At 46.4% G+C, this 11,204-nt stretch overlaps 4 protein-coding genes across 4 annotated transcripts; 2 read left to right on the forward strand and 2 right to left on the reverse strand.

The window, feature by feature from the left end:
- Window positions 1-1,348: 1,348 nt before the first annotated feature.
- COCCADRAFT_30452 (uncharacterized protein) lies at window positions 1,349-1,906 on the forward strand (the record flags this gene model as incomplete). Its single annotated transcript, XM_007719256.1, has 2 exons — window positions 1,349-1,472; window positions 1,563-1,906. The coding sequence occupies 2 exons, from the start codon at window positions 1,349-1,351 to the stop codon at window positions 1,904-1,906; spliced, it is 468 nt and encodes a 155-aa protein (XP_007717446.1).
- Window positions 1,907-3,009: 1,103 nt separating this feature from the next.
- On the reverse strand, window positions 3,010-4,509 carry COCCADRAFT_109658 (uncharacterized protein; the record flags this gene model as incomplete). Its single annotated transcript, XM_007719257.1, has 2 exons — window positions 3,010-3,746; window positions 3,801-4,509. The coding sequence occupies 2 exons, from the start codon at window positions 4,507-4,509 to the stop codon at window positions 3,010-3,012; spliced, it is 1,446 nt and encodes a 481-aa protein (XP_007717447.1).
- Window positions 4,510-8,012: 3,503 nt separating this feature from the next.
- COCCADRAFT_109669 (uncharacterized protein) lies at window positions 8,013-8,531 on the reverse strand (the record flags this gene model as incomplete). Its single annotated transcript, XM_007719258.1, has 2 exons — window positions 8,013-8,334; window positions 8,395-8,531. 2 exons carry the CDS (start codon window positions 8,529-8,531, stop codon window positions 8,013-8,015), a joined length of 459 nt encoding a protein of 152 aa, XP_007717448.1.
- A 1,383-nt stretch (window positions 8,532-9,914) lies between these two features.
- Window positions 9,915-11,086, forward strand: COCCADRAFT_109665 (uncharacterized protein; the record flags this gene model as incomplete). The annotated part of the gene is made up of 2 exons (XM_007719259.1): window positions 9,915-10,545; window positions 10,599-11,086. 2 exons carry the CDS (start codon window positions 9,915-9,917, stop codon window positions 11,084-11,086), a joined length of 1,119 nt encoding a protein of 372 aa, XP_007717449.1.
- Window positions 11,087-11,204: the final 118 nt, after the last annotated feature.

The following is an 11,204-nucleotide window of genomic DNA, read 5'->3' on the forward strand; positions in this document are numbered from 1 at the left end:
AAGGTATTAAGTAAGGGCTCTGATTTAGATAATAAGCTATATAAAGAAGTGGGCCAAAGAAGACATATGGGCTAGGGAGACCAAGACTGAGCGTAGGAAGTGTAAAGTTAGACTAGCGTTAGTAGCCCTTTCGGCTCGGCCGCCGGGCGTAAATAAATTGTGTGTGTATAGAGTACCGATCTCCGTTAATGCAAGCTTGCCCGTGGTCGGACTAGCAATCACGAGCATCGTTGTCTTATTAGCTTACGATCTTTCATAACTGCTGACAGCCAACCTACTAGAAGAGGGTCATATTTTTCCAAGAGAGGCTTGGCAATCGTTGGCAGGGCTTCCGCAAACAGCAAGGGGTCGCTTGTTAAGGCTCACGCTGCTTTCGAGGCCAAGAGCCACAGGTTTGAACTCTAGCCAGGCCGACTTCAGAGCATCAAATTTCGTACCTGATTTATCAGACGATCATTTTGTAACGTTTTGGTATGTGTAATAAGTTTTACAGTGTACGCTACCCTAGCTAGATATATCCACTAAAGTTCAGCCCGCCCGTTCTAAAATAAGAAAGCAGATATGTAACTAGCTCTTCATCGCATACAACCTCTTGTATATGTACCTCGCGATTGCTCCCCGGAGCGCAGCCCCTTACAAGTAGCCATGATAGTCAAAGCAATATATGTACTTATTACTAAGCCGCTTATCATTTACCAATATATTGTTGTCTTCTATCTTCTAGATTTGCCACACTGTTTCGGCTTTGTATCACTGTGTCATGATCCTAGATGCTGACACTATTGATTGCGCCTCTAATTAGCTAGTAAGCAGAGCGAAGGATGCGGCACGAAACGCTGCACCGCAATCACGTTACACACGTGTAAGGGTGAGCATTTTGCAAGGTTTGGTTGGAGATTTTCAGAGGGTCATACTCAAGTAACGTGGCGTCATCCCAAATACGGCGCAAGGTGTTTGATTCGCAGTATGTACTCTGGCTAGTGACAGATTGGCGCGATACAGCAGCGATGGAATCGCCAATGGAGGGCCCTGCGAGCTTAATGGCTTACCCTGTTAGCCTTACGCATCAAACTTTTGTAGACGCTGCCTGTGCGAGTCGACCTATCTATAATCACGCTGGAGGCAAGACATGCGATGCATGTCATAGCAGATAGATAAAAAGACAATCTCGGACGGCGACAGATCTGTATATACACTATGGCAATATTACACCGGGTAACGAGGTGATCAATTGTTGGCCAGTTTCGAGACCACGTAGCACAGGACTAGTGTGTAATATGCTTTAAGATGGAAGCAGCTAGCCTAATGGACAAATTTCCGTGCCTAGTGATCCAAGGTATATGCGACTATGCTGACTCGCACGAGAACAAACCTTGGCAACCGTGCGCGGCAGCTACGGCAGCAGCATATGCCATGTAAGGAGCTTCTCCAAGTTATCAAGAAGCAAGGAGTGGACGCGGTGGAATCGGCAAGTAAGTAATAATATGTGCTGAATGTAGCGGCAAGGTTAGAGGCACAGACCTTCTATGTACAGTAACGTTACATAACTATAAATTTTTAAGGTTTCATAGGTCGAGGGAGATTAATTTTCTCGAGTAGTCCTAAATCCTTTTCATCTAGCTCTTCCAGAAACACAAGCCGAATGAACGACAGCAGTTACCAGTACTACATGGCCTGGGGGGGCATCGGCAAGACACAGCTGGCGGTGAAGTTTGCTCGTCCACACCACTGCCGGTTCAGCGCTGTATTCTGGTTGGACGGCCGGAGCGAGGGCAGCATCAAGCGGAGCACCTCCAGGTGCGCCAGTAAGACTTCCCAACGTCAAATACCCAAGGCGAGCAGAACGTATGCTCCAGGCGGCGGAGACGGTATTGACGCTATCGTGAAGCACGCCATGAGCTGGTAATCACAGACGGACAATACTACCTGCCTGCTTATTATCGACAACGTGGATCGTGAACACAGTTTGCAAGGAGGTCTGTCTGAAGCATATGATGTGAAAACTACCTCGCTAAGGCTGATCACGAGTCTGTATTGACCACGACCCGGCTGACGAGGCTGGAACTGCTGGGCGAGTCACAGCAGCTAGGCTGGGTGAATAATGTACAAGCCCGAGGCATGTTCGAGAGCTGGTATATGAAGACATGGTTCGTTAGGACAGCAAAGCATTTGGGCAAAGTTGTCTTGGCTGACACAGCAAGCACAGACGCAGCTAAGGGCGAGTGCCTGCTTCGAGTACTTGACGGCTTGCCGCTCGCGTATCTCTACAGGGGAGAGAAGTTGGTGTTGAGGCCTATCTGCGCTTCTGAGCAGCAACGGAATGAGCTCATGGAGTAGAGATGCACTGCTGCAAGGCTACCCTGACCGTAGCGTATGGATGCCATAATGGCATTCTATGCTCGCCCACCCGATTTTATACTTAACGACCTGCACTAATGGATACCTCTTTGGACGGACCTCTTACCCTCTTGCATCATGGAATTACCGCACTAGGCTTGTTGGACAAATTGATATTAGCAAATCGAGCGACAGCTGCGCGTAACAAAAGCAACGCGTACATGATCTACAAGCCAAACCTAGAACTCATCAAAAAGATTAGAGTTAAACCAAGTCCTACCACTTATCAATGACTTCAAGTGGACATGCCACGCATATGCAAGGCTGTCACTGCCCTGGACGCCCAACCGAACAGCAGAGGGAGTTCTGTATTCGTCTCAGGAGTGAAGGGAGCGAGGCATGGGTAGAGACGATTTTGTGGGTTTTTTCGGAACGGATTGGGCGTTACCTTGGACAGGAGAGGTTGCGGCGGTGGTGGCAGCAGCAGCAATGGAGGACAGTGAGCAGGTGTAGAATGGCATCGCAGGTATGTCGCTCGTATTGACGCCACAGGTGCCCGACGGTGTTGATGGGTGGAATTGGAGGCTGCGGTTATCTGCCGTAGTTACACACATTACTATGAACGTCCAAATTATAAGAGCAAATGATCCAGTCATATAGCGTCTTTCTGATTCATGCTACCTTTGCAATTCTTTCCTTGTCATCCTTCGAAACGGGCAGAGACATGGCCCTCTGACTTTGCTCTGACGCAAAGGGGACGTCTCCACCTCCATGCAACACTCGAGTGCGAACAGGGTCGAGAAGCCCGTTCAAACGATCCATAGTGTTAAGCACTACCTTATCAGCATAATCTTCCAAAACGCCCACGCGTTCTACTACACCTTGATCAAACTCTGCCTTCATTTCATTGAGATGGTCATTGCAACTAGCCATTTCATCCTCTGCACGAGCTGCCAAATCACCCTTTAACTCGACATTCAACTCCTCTAATTCAATGCTAGCAGATTTGAGAGATTGATCGAGGTTGTTATCCATTACTTCACCATAAGATTCATAGGCCGATTTAATAGCTCCCTTGATTATGCTAAACGTCGGATCGTGGGTCGGATCGTCGTGACCAGCAGATGTTTTCTGAAGAAGCTCCTCTAACACCTGCGGGAACACTTTCATAACCACTTGTGCCAGCTTCTTCTTCCCCAACAGCTTCTTCTTCCTCAGCAGCCTCTTCTTCCTTAACAACTCTTTCCTCAACAAGTGTGAGAGCACTTTTTTGACGGCGGAAGTAACAGCTTCTTGAAAAAGGTCTACTGGAGCGGTGGCACAAGACGAAGCGGTGGACTCGGCGCAAAGCGATGGCGCAGGAGTAGCGCGCTTCAAATCATGCGCATCGAGCGTTAGACTAGGGCCAGCTAGGCAATGCACGTCAGTCACATCTTGATACAGCATCTAACTAGAATACTCACCGTGTCTCGATCGTTTACTCGATACATGCGCATATGGAGGGGGTCTGTCGTATTCTTCGTCTTGGAAGGGAGGTGCTTTAATCTCCCCGTGCTCGATGGATATAACCACAGACGCCTGGTCTTCAGCGGGAACACAAGCTTCAGGAGCGGCATCCTGCATATGGTTGATGATTAGCCAATCTACTTCCTTATGCGACTTCTTGAGCTCTGGTAGAACTGGAACACTAATGAACTTCTGAGAGCCTCCGAGAATACACTTAAGTTCCTTTAAGTTCTGGTCACTCAGCCATGCAATGTCAAAAACAATGTGGATTGCTGGTGACCGTGCCAGCTCTAAGAGTTTTCGAAAATCAGCATCGAGCTTGCTAAGTCCTACGGGATACCATAGAGGGCATGGTTGCTTGAGTGACAGCGACAGCGTTCCGGGCCGAGTTTCCCCATACCGAAGCAATGATAGCGATAATTTATGCGAAAGAGTGTCCATTTTCGCGAGCGAGTTCCCACCAGGCACAAGGTTGTCTCCTCCACAGTGAAGCTGATAGAGTCGCTTGTCAGCAACGCCATGGGTTGGCAAAACAAGTTCAAGAATCACTCCAAACTGCACACCCTTATTCAAAATCTTTAGTGTACAAAGCAGTGGTTCGTGTGGAGGATGGGTGGCAGACGCCAAAGCGGGAATTCCCCCATGGCGTGTGTGGATAGTTATCATTATGTGTTAGTTCCTTCTACACAATGCGACTACTTAACACAATGTACCCCTTTGCAACGGAGCAAGCGAGATGCAGCTGCAAAGGAAACCCACCCGCCCGGGCTTTCGCGTCGGTGGCAAAGAGCAGCCCTGACTCTGTCGCGCTAGCAATCGCCAAATCGTAGACCGCTCAAGCCCGCCTTGTTCACACAACACGTGCCTTGTTCGGGTATCGCTCCCAAGACACAAGAATCAACCACGCATGGATTGCGAGACTGATTCGCTATGTAAAGGGCCTAAGTGGATAGCGTACTGGGGCAAGACGCCATGCAGGTGAAACGGACGGTTTGGTGCCTAGCGGTAGACGGCTTGCTTTTGCGTTAAAAAAAAGGAAAAGGTTGAAAGATAAAGAGCGTAGCGAAGGTCAGGATCGTTGTCGGTCAGTCGGGGTGGAGGTTGGAGGGACGAAGTTGAAGACGGGGATGGTGAGGGGGATGGGACGAAGATAAGGGAGGAATAGAGGAGGTTGGTGCTTGGCGCTGGGTAGCGACGTTGGCCCGAGGGTCCCGGCTCGGGCAGTCCGTGCGCTTTACTAGTTGCGCTGCGCCTTAACATGGTCAAACTAGTTAGTTAATCCGCCACATCTACAGGCAGGGAGACGAAAGAGCAACTGCTACTTCAAGTATCGCTCCGAATGTGATTGGATCTAGTTTGTTAGAAAGGATTGCAAAGCGCTGCATGAGTCCAAGTCACCTTCCTCTTTGTGATACAGCATAAATCTCGACACGGACATGACGTGGCCTTCCACCTGCAACGTGTCTGGTGCGAGTACTGATTGGTTGTTCATGCAGAGCCATATCTAGATGAACGAACTTCTGCATGAACATCTTTAGCCCTGTTAGTAGTTGGGCTGATGTGTGCGAAGGCAGGCTAGGCGTCCTACGCTCGCACCTCCGCCCTGTAGTCGCACTGTGGTCCTACCCCTGCGACACGCTGATGACGTATAAAAGCACCAACACTCGCGTATGCAAGATCACAACGAACTGCATCCTAGTACCTAAACACCTCACCGTGTTGCGGCACGATCGAATATGCAGCCTAGCCCGTAACTACATTCTCGAAACGAAGAGGCTGCGGACTGCAGGACCGTGTCGCTTAACCCTGACTGTGATGTCGAGTGATGTGACCGCGCAATGCAGGTGGCAACTCACGGTCTAGTTGGCCGAGGCTAGCCGCATGGACGCATGTAATGCTTTGTGGGAACAAGTAAGAAGTTGGACTGATCCTGCACTCGCACTGCCATTCCGTACTTTGATCCTTCGCACGCATCGCTGTCCTTCGCCTCCATCGCCGTCCTACCGTCACTAACGTACAGCAAATCTAAGTCTTTAGCTGCTGCTTCGTACGCTGTGGTATACTGACTATAGGGGGAAAGTGGCCACATACTTTATAACCTGCTTGCAAACGGCACTCACGACCTTGACGGGTCCCGTCGTCTAGTATCTGGTGCCGAACGCCGCTACGACTACTTCGCTGGCCCCAATGGTGATGTTGGGTCGACGCATGCAAGTGCCTTCAACCCTTTTGATTCAGTCGAGGGGTTTCCAACTTCCGCGAGACACTCGAGAGAGCTGCAGATTCTGACGGCCAATTGTTTGACGTAGAGCCCTAAGCAGCGACCCACGCTACTGGAGACCAGGATGCGCATGGATGAATTTTTGTTAGAACATCCCGAAATCGAACAAGACAGAAAGATTTTGCCTTTTTAGATTTTTAGAGACGGGATCAAGATCGGATACGTAAAGTTGCGCTCTGCGTAATAAAGGGTCTTATTTTAAGTAATTCTAATCAGCCATAGATTTCATGTTTCATGCTAGCTTAGTGGAACCAATCCTAACAAGAATAAGTCTTGATAACCCATAGTCAGACACTGTATCGCCCCTGCTAAGAACTAGTACACGTTAGGTAAGGTTTTAGACAGCTATATAGGTGATGCGGGACACCCGTCAATTATGAAATCGTAATAGAATACTGATTTGCTGATCAGGGGTAAGTTTATAGCTGCTATCTAGTCTTTGCCACACTAGGTAACGACTATGGATTATGTCTAAATCAGCGACAGATGCTGCTTCGCGATCGTGCTAGCTGAGGATTGAGCTAGCGAATCCGATTATCTGTATAAGTAAGTGAATGACCAAGTATATTAACATCGCACACCACACACTTGTATTATAATTTCCTCGCTATATAACTAACTCTCTGACTGTAGATATGCAAGGCTTCCGTATAGAGAACGACTAAACATTCACAACTAACGATGCAGTTCATCTTGTAGAGATGCAACACGTTTAGCCAAGGCTGCCTTGTTCAGGGAAGAAGGTCCTTGGCCACAGCCATGGCAAGAGCGTTGTGGACAAGTGATTTCTATTACAGAAGTTTGATTTGCGTACAGTGAGCTGGAGGGATTATTGCCACAATTAGAGATAACGCTGAAGTGAGCCGTGGAAAACATTGTCCCTCACGTTCGAGCTCTTTGCCTTTTTTCCACTGTCCATTAGCTGATCAAACACAATATGTGGAGGAGAAGTTAAGCTTAGATAAAGGTACTTCAGTGGACAAAAGATCAGATTGTCTGTCGAGCTCAAAGTTTACTTGAGCTCAGCTTTTATCTACAGTCTCGGGTACACAATACTCCGGCTCCGTCATTTCATACCAGTTCAGTATCGGCCCGGTAAAGATGGCTCGCTTGTTTCCAGCTCCTTCACCTTCACTATTCCCTATTCCAGCTCAGGTTTCAGTCATGAATACAGGCTCTGCCGCGACAATATGTAATCTGATCTATGTCTACATATAAAGCTTTACATGTAAGTCTTGAGCGTATAGTTAGACACTCCATCAAACTATTGTGAGTCTAGTTATCTAAGACATAACGTTTCCATTTCGTAATTGTCATCACACCCCACCTAGTTAATATATACGATTTTTTCCGCAACTAGTTTTAACAACTGAAAACTTCTAGTTACACAAATTCTAACGTCTGATATGCCTAAAGTAAAACAGCAGACGAGACAAGTCCTTCGAAAATATAGTGAACGAGGCTTCTAATAGCTGTATTGGCTGCACTATTATCCACCACATAATTACATCGCACATTTGCTGGCAAAGCTGTATTAAGTGAGACCATGGCACGAGCTCGACAGTAATTTTAGGCTTTATCTAATGTTAATTACACTCACCAACTCAGTTAGTCACCGTGGTCTTTGTTACGCCAGCAAATAAAAGGCTCATAATACGATGTCGACACGTGACTGGAACATAGCGGATGTGGAAATTATGGCGTGGCGCTTCAAGCCGTTATTTTATTCGCCAAACGCTGCGCCAGAGCCACGCACAATGTCATCATGGAGGAGCTTAAGTGCCGTTAGTTATGTGTAGTGTCTAATCATAAGCATTTCGTGAACGAATCCTATAGTTTGTAAGACGTGATATGTTAACATAATAATTATCCTATGTAGTTAAGTAACCTAATTGAGTAGCGCATGTAGATCAGAGCGAAATCTTTCCGGGGTTTGCTCAAAATCTTTACAGGTAAGGTGTTCCCAGGGCGGCATACTATGAGAGAATCTTGGCGTTGGTGGGTAGGTAGTAGGTGGCCTGTGCGCATGCTCTTGCTTCACGGTTACCAATCTTACTGAGGACAAAGATGCATTTGACTCAGGCAGAATCGCCTGCTGGCGTGAAGTAGGCGGCTGGCTTGATAGCTTAGGTTGAGACTCCGGAGCAAGCCACTGTATCATTTCTCTGGCTTTCTCAATGATGTCTTGTATCTCGGGGTCGGAAATAGTACTACGCATATACGTGGTCAGTTACATGCGCATGTGTAGGAAAGTTGACAGGAATTTCTACCTCCGAACTTGATTAATATGTTTTGAGTTCCACTCTAAGAACTGAATGTGATCGGGGCACTTGGAATTCCAAAAGTAGTACTTGCGTTCTATCTGTGAATAATGAATGCATTTAGGTGTTTCGGGAGCGATATTCATCTTGTGGTATTGCTAAAGAGACCTTGAGAAAACTTGGTGTGGAACGTACAAAATGCTGTTGGAGACTCTAAAATACTATGTGTACCTAGTCAAGCCGACCTAGTTGAGGATTGTGGCACGGTCCTAGACACACTGTTGCTGGGCGGCATGCAGGTAAGAGATCTTCGTCTCGTCAACATGGATATACCTCAAAGCAGCTTTCTATATTCATTTGCTTACCTTGAATTTCACTAATAATGTAGTTGTCATAATAACGAGTGCTTGTCAGCGGGCAGTTTATGTATAGCATGTTATGTAGAGACTTGAGTAGCACGACTTTGAGTATTTCTCGATTCAGTCTCGCGATTACCAAACTCAACGCTTGCAGTTTCAAAGTTTTAGTGCTATCCAGATGCCCAAATAGAGATATGCATTATGCTGGAAGAAAAATATGTGTCATCTGTTGTACGACATAGTCTATACCATCAGCTTGAAGGTACACGCTGTATGCTAGAATAATGAGCATTTTAGATATAGCTCTGAAAAACTTGTCTTCGCGGTGCCAGGAGATCGATTTAGGGCTCATCCTTTTTGCTAAGAAGTGCCGTTTTCTTGACGCGTCTAAGCAAAACTTGTGTTTCAAGAGTCATTGACAGTAAAAATCATGTTTTTCAGAAACCTGATCTATAGCGATTACGCTTATGGATAAGATATGTCAGCGTTCTAGCATGCGCTATGGCTGGAAAGCTCCAGAATTCCTGGAACTTGAGATTGGGAATTTTGGTACGTTTCTCATGTGTATTTCCCATTGCACCTATCGTGACTAACTAGGTGATAGATCTTCAAGAAGCCGTACCAAGTGCTCAGGCTCCATCAAGGCCGCTACTATCAGGGTTGGAAAGCGCTGTAATCGTACGTGTTCTGGGTTAGATTGGAATTATACTTCTAACCCACTTAACTACATAAAACTTAAAAAAAGGAAATATTAGTAAACGTTGGTGATATATCATTATGTAAGCTAGTTGAGTGGCAGGCGGTGTTTCTGTACTACTATATTCAGGCCACCACCAACCATAACCACGATTCTTAGGAAGAAATAGCTTCTTAAAAGATTTGCAGTAGCATCTGGAAAAGCTAAGTATGAAATGCTGTGGTTAGAGTAGAGCTGAGATGACGTTGAGACCCTTGGGATGAGAGCCGTACCTAGTAAAATGTGATGATGCTACCGTCAGCCATGCAGTCCGGCCTTGTTACACATCAATTGACGACCGATGTTAGGCCACTCTTTGTGCGCTCAGATAATACTTTTCTCGTAACTAACATTTTAGAAATGTTCTTTTATTTTTAAGCTGCCTTAGATTGTATTCTAGCAGGACCCGATTGTTTCAAATTATCATATTAGCCATGAGCAATTCTCAAGAAAACTCTTCTCATTCTGACTTAATCATAGAAAAACAACAAACCCCCTACAATAAAGCAGGAGAGATACATCGAACAGTGCTACTGGATCCTGACGGCGACGTCTTTCTAAGATGCGCATGTCATTCTGAAGAAGGTAACCATGACTTCCGCGTCTCGGCAAATATCCTTCGACTCGCCTCACCGGTCTTTAAAAGCATGTTCAGTGGCTGTTTTCTAGAAGGCCAGCGATTGCTTTTGGAAGGCGTTCCTGTGATCGAATTAAAAGACGACGATCCTGAGCTTATGGGATCGATCCTACGGATTCTCCACTACCAAGGAAAGATTACAGATCACACAATGAGCGCAAAGAGTTTGGCTCGGCTTGCTATTCAATGCGACAAGTATGATCTGACTCGATCTTTGGGCCTTTGGACTACTACATGGCTTCGAAATGGGAGGACAAATGACACCAGCGCCGAGGTGTTTGGCTTTAAGATGTTGGCAGCCTACATATTTGGTGACTCCAAAGAGTTTAGAGATATATCACGAGAAGCTGTCTTTCAGCTAGATTTATCATTCTCATCAAAATGGGAAAAGGAGGAATTATTGTCAATACTCCCGTTCAGTATTACGGGTAAGTGAACAATGGTTGCTAGGAAATAACACGAAGTAGCTAAAGCCTTCTAGAAGCCCTATACAAGCGCATCCAGCGGGCATTAGATGAACTCGAAGCCGTACTGCAATGTATGGAGCATCTTCTGCGGGAGAACTCTAGATGCTATGATGATAGGCAATTTTTGTGTACTCAATGCGGTCGAAATCTTCCTGGCGAGGCAAAGAAGTGCCACCCTTGTCGTAACACTCAACTCCTACCCAGTTACTACACTAGCAAGACGAGAATAGCTGAGTATTTTGATATTCTACGCACAGTAGAACTTTGGCCGACTGTTGGGTGCTTCGCAACTTGCTCAGTCTTGCAGGTCTTGTCGAGATTTACTCAGGCTAGAGAAAGGCTCAAACATGCGTGTGCAGGAAGCAGTAACTGTCCATTACCAAGAGCACTGTACTTGCTGTTTGACAAAGCAAAGGAAGCACGGGAATGGAACAATGGGTTGTGTTTGCAATGCATTCGAGAAGGCGGAGATGATGGAGGCGGATTGTGCGATCATGAATAGAACACCTAGTTACTCGTTGACATGCGCGCAACATCAGTGTAGAGCGATGCCTTCTTCAACTCTATAGAAATACATGATATAGCCTCATCTTTTATCAAAAGTCCCATCATGTCAAGCC

Source organism: Bipolaris zeicola (genome assembly GCF_000523435.1).
Source record: "Bipolaris zeicola 26-R-13 unplaced genomic scaffold scaffold_293, whole genome shotgun sequence".
Classification (NCBI taxonomy): domain Eukaryota; kingdom Fungi; phylum Ascomycota; class Dothideomycetes; order Pleosporales; family Pleosporaceae; genus Bipolaris; species Bipolaris zeicola.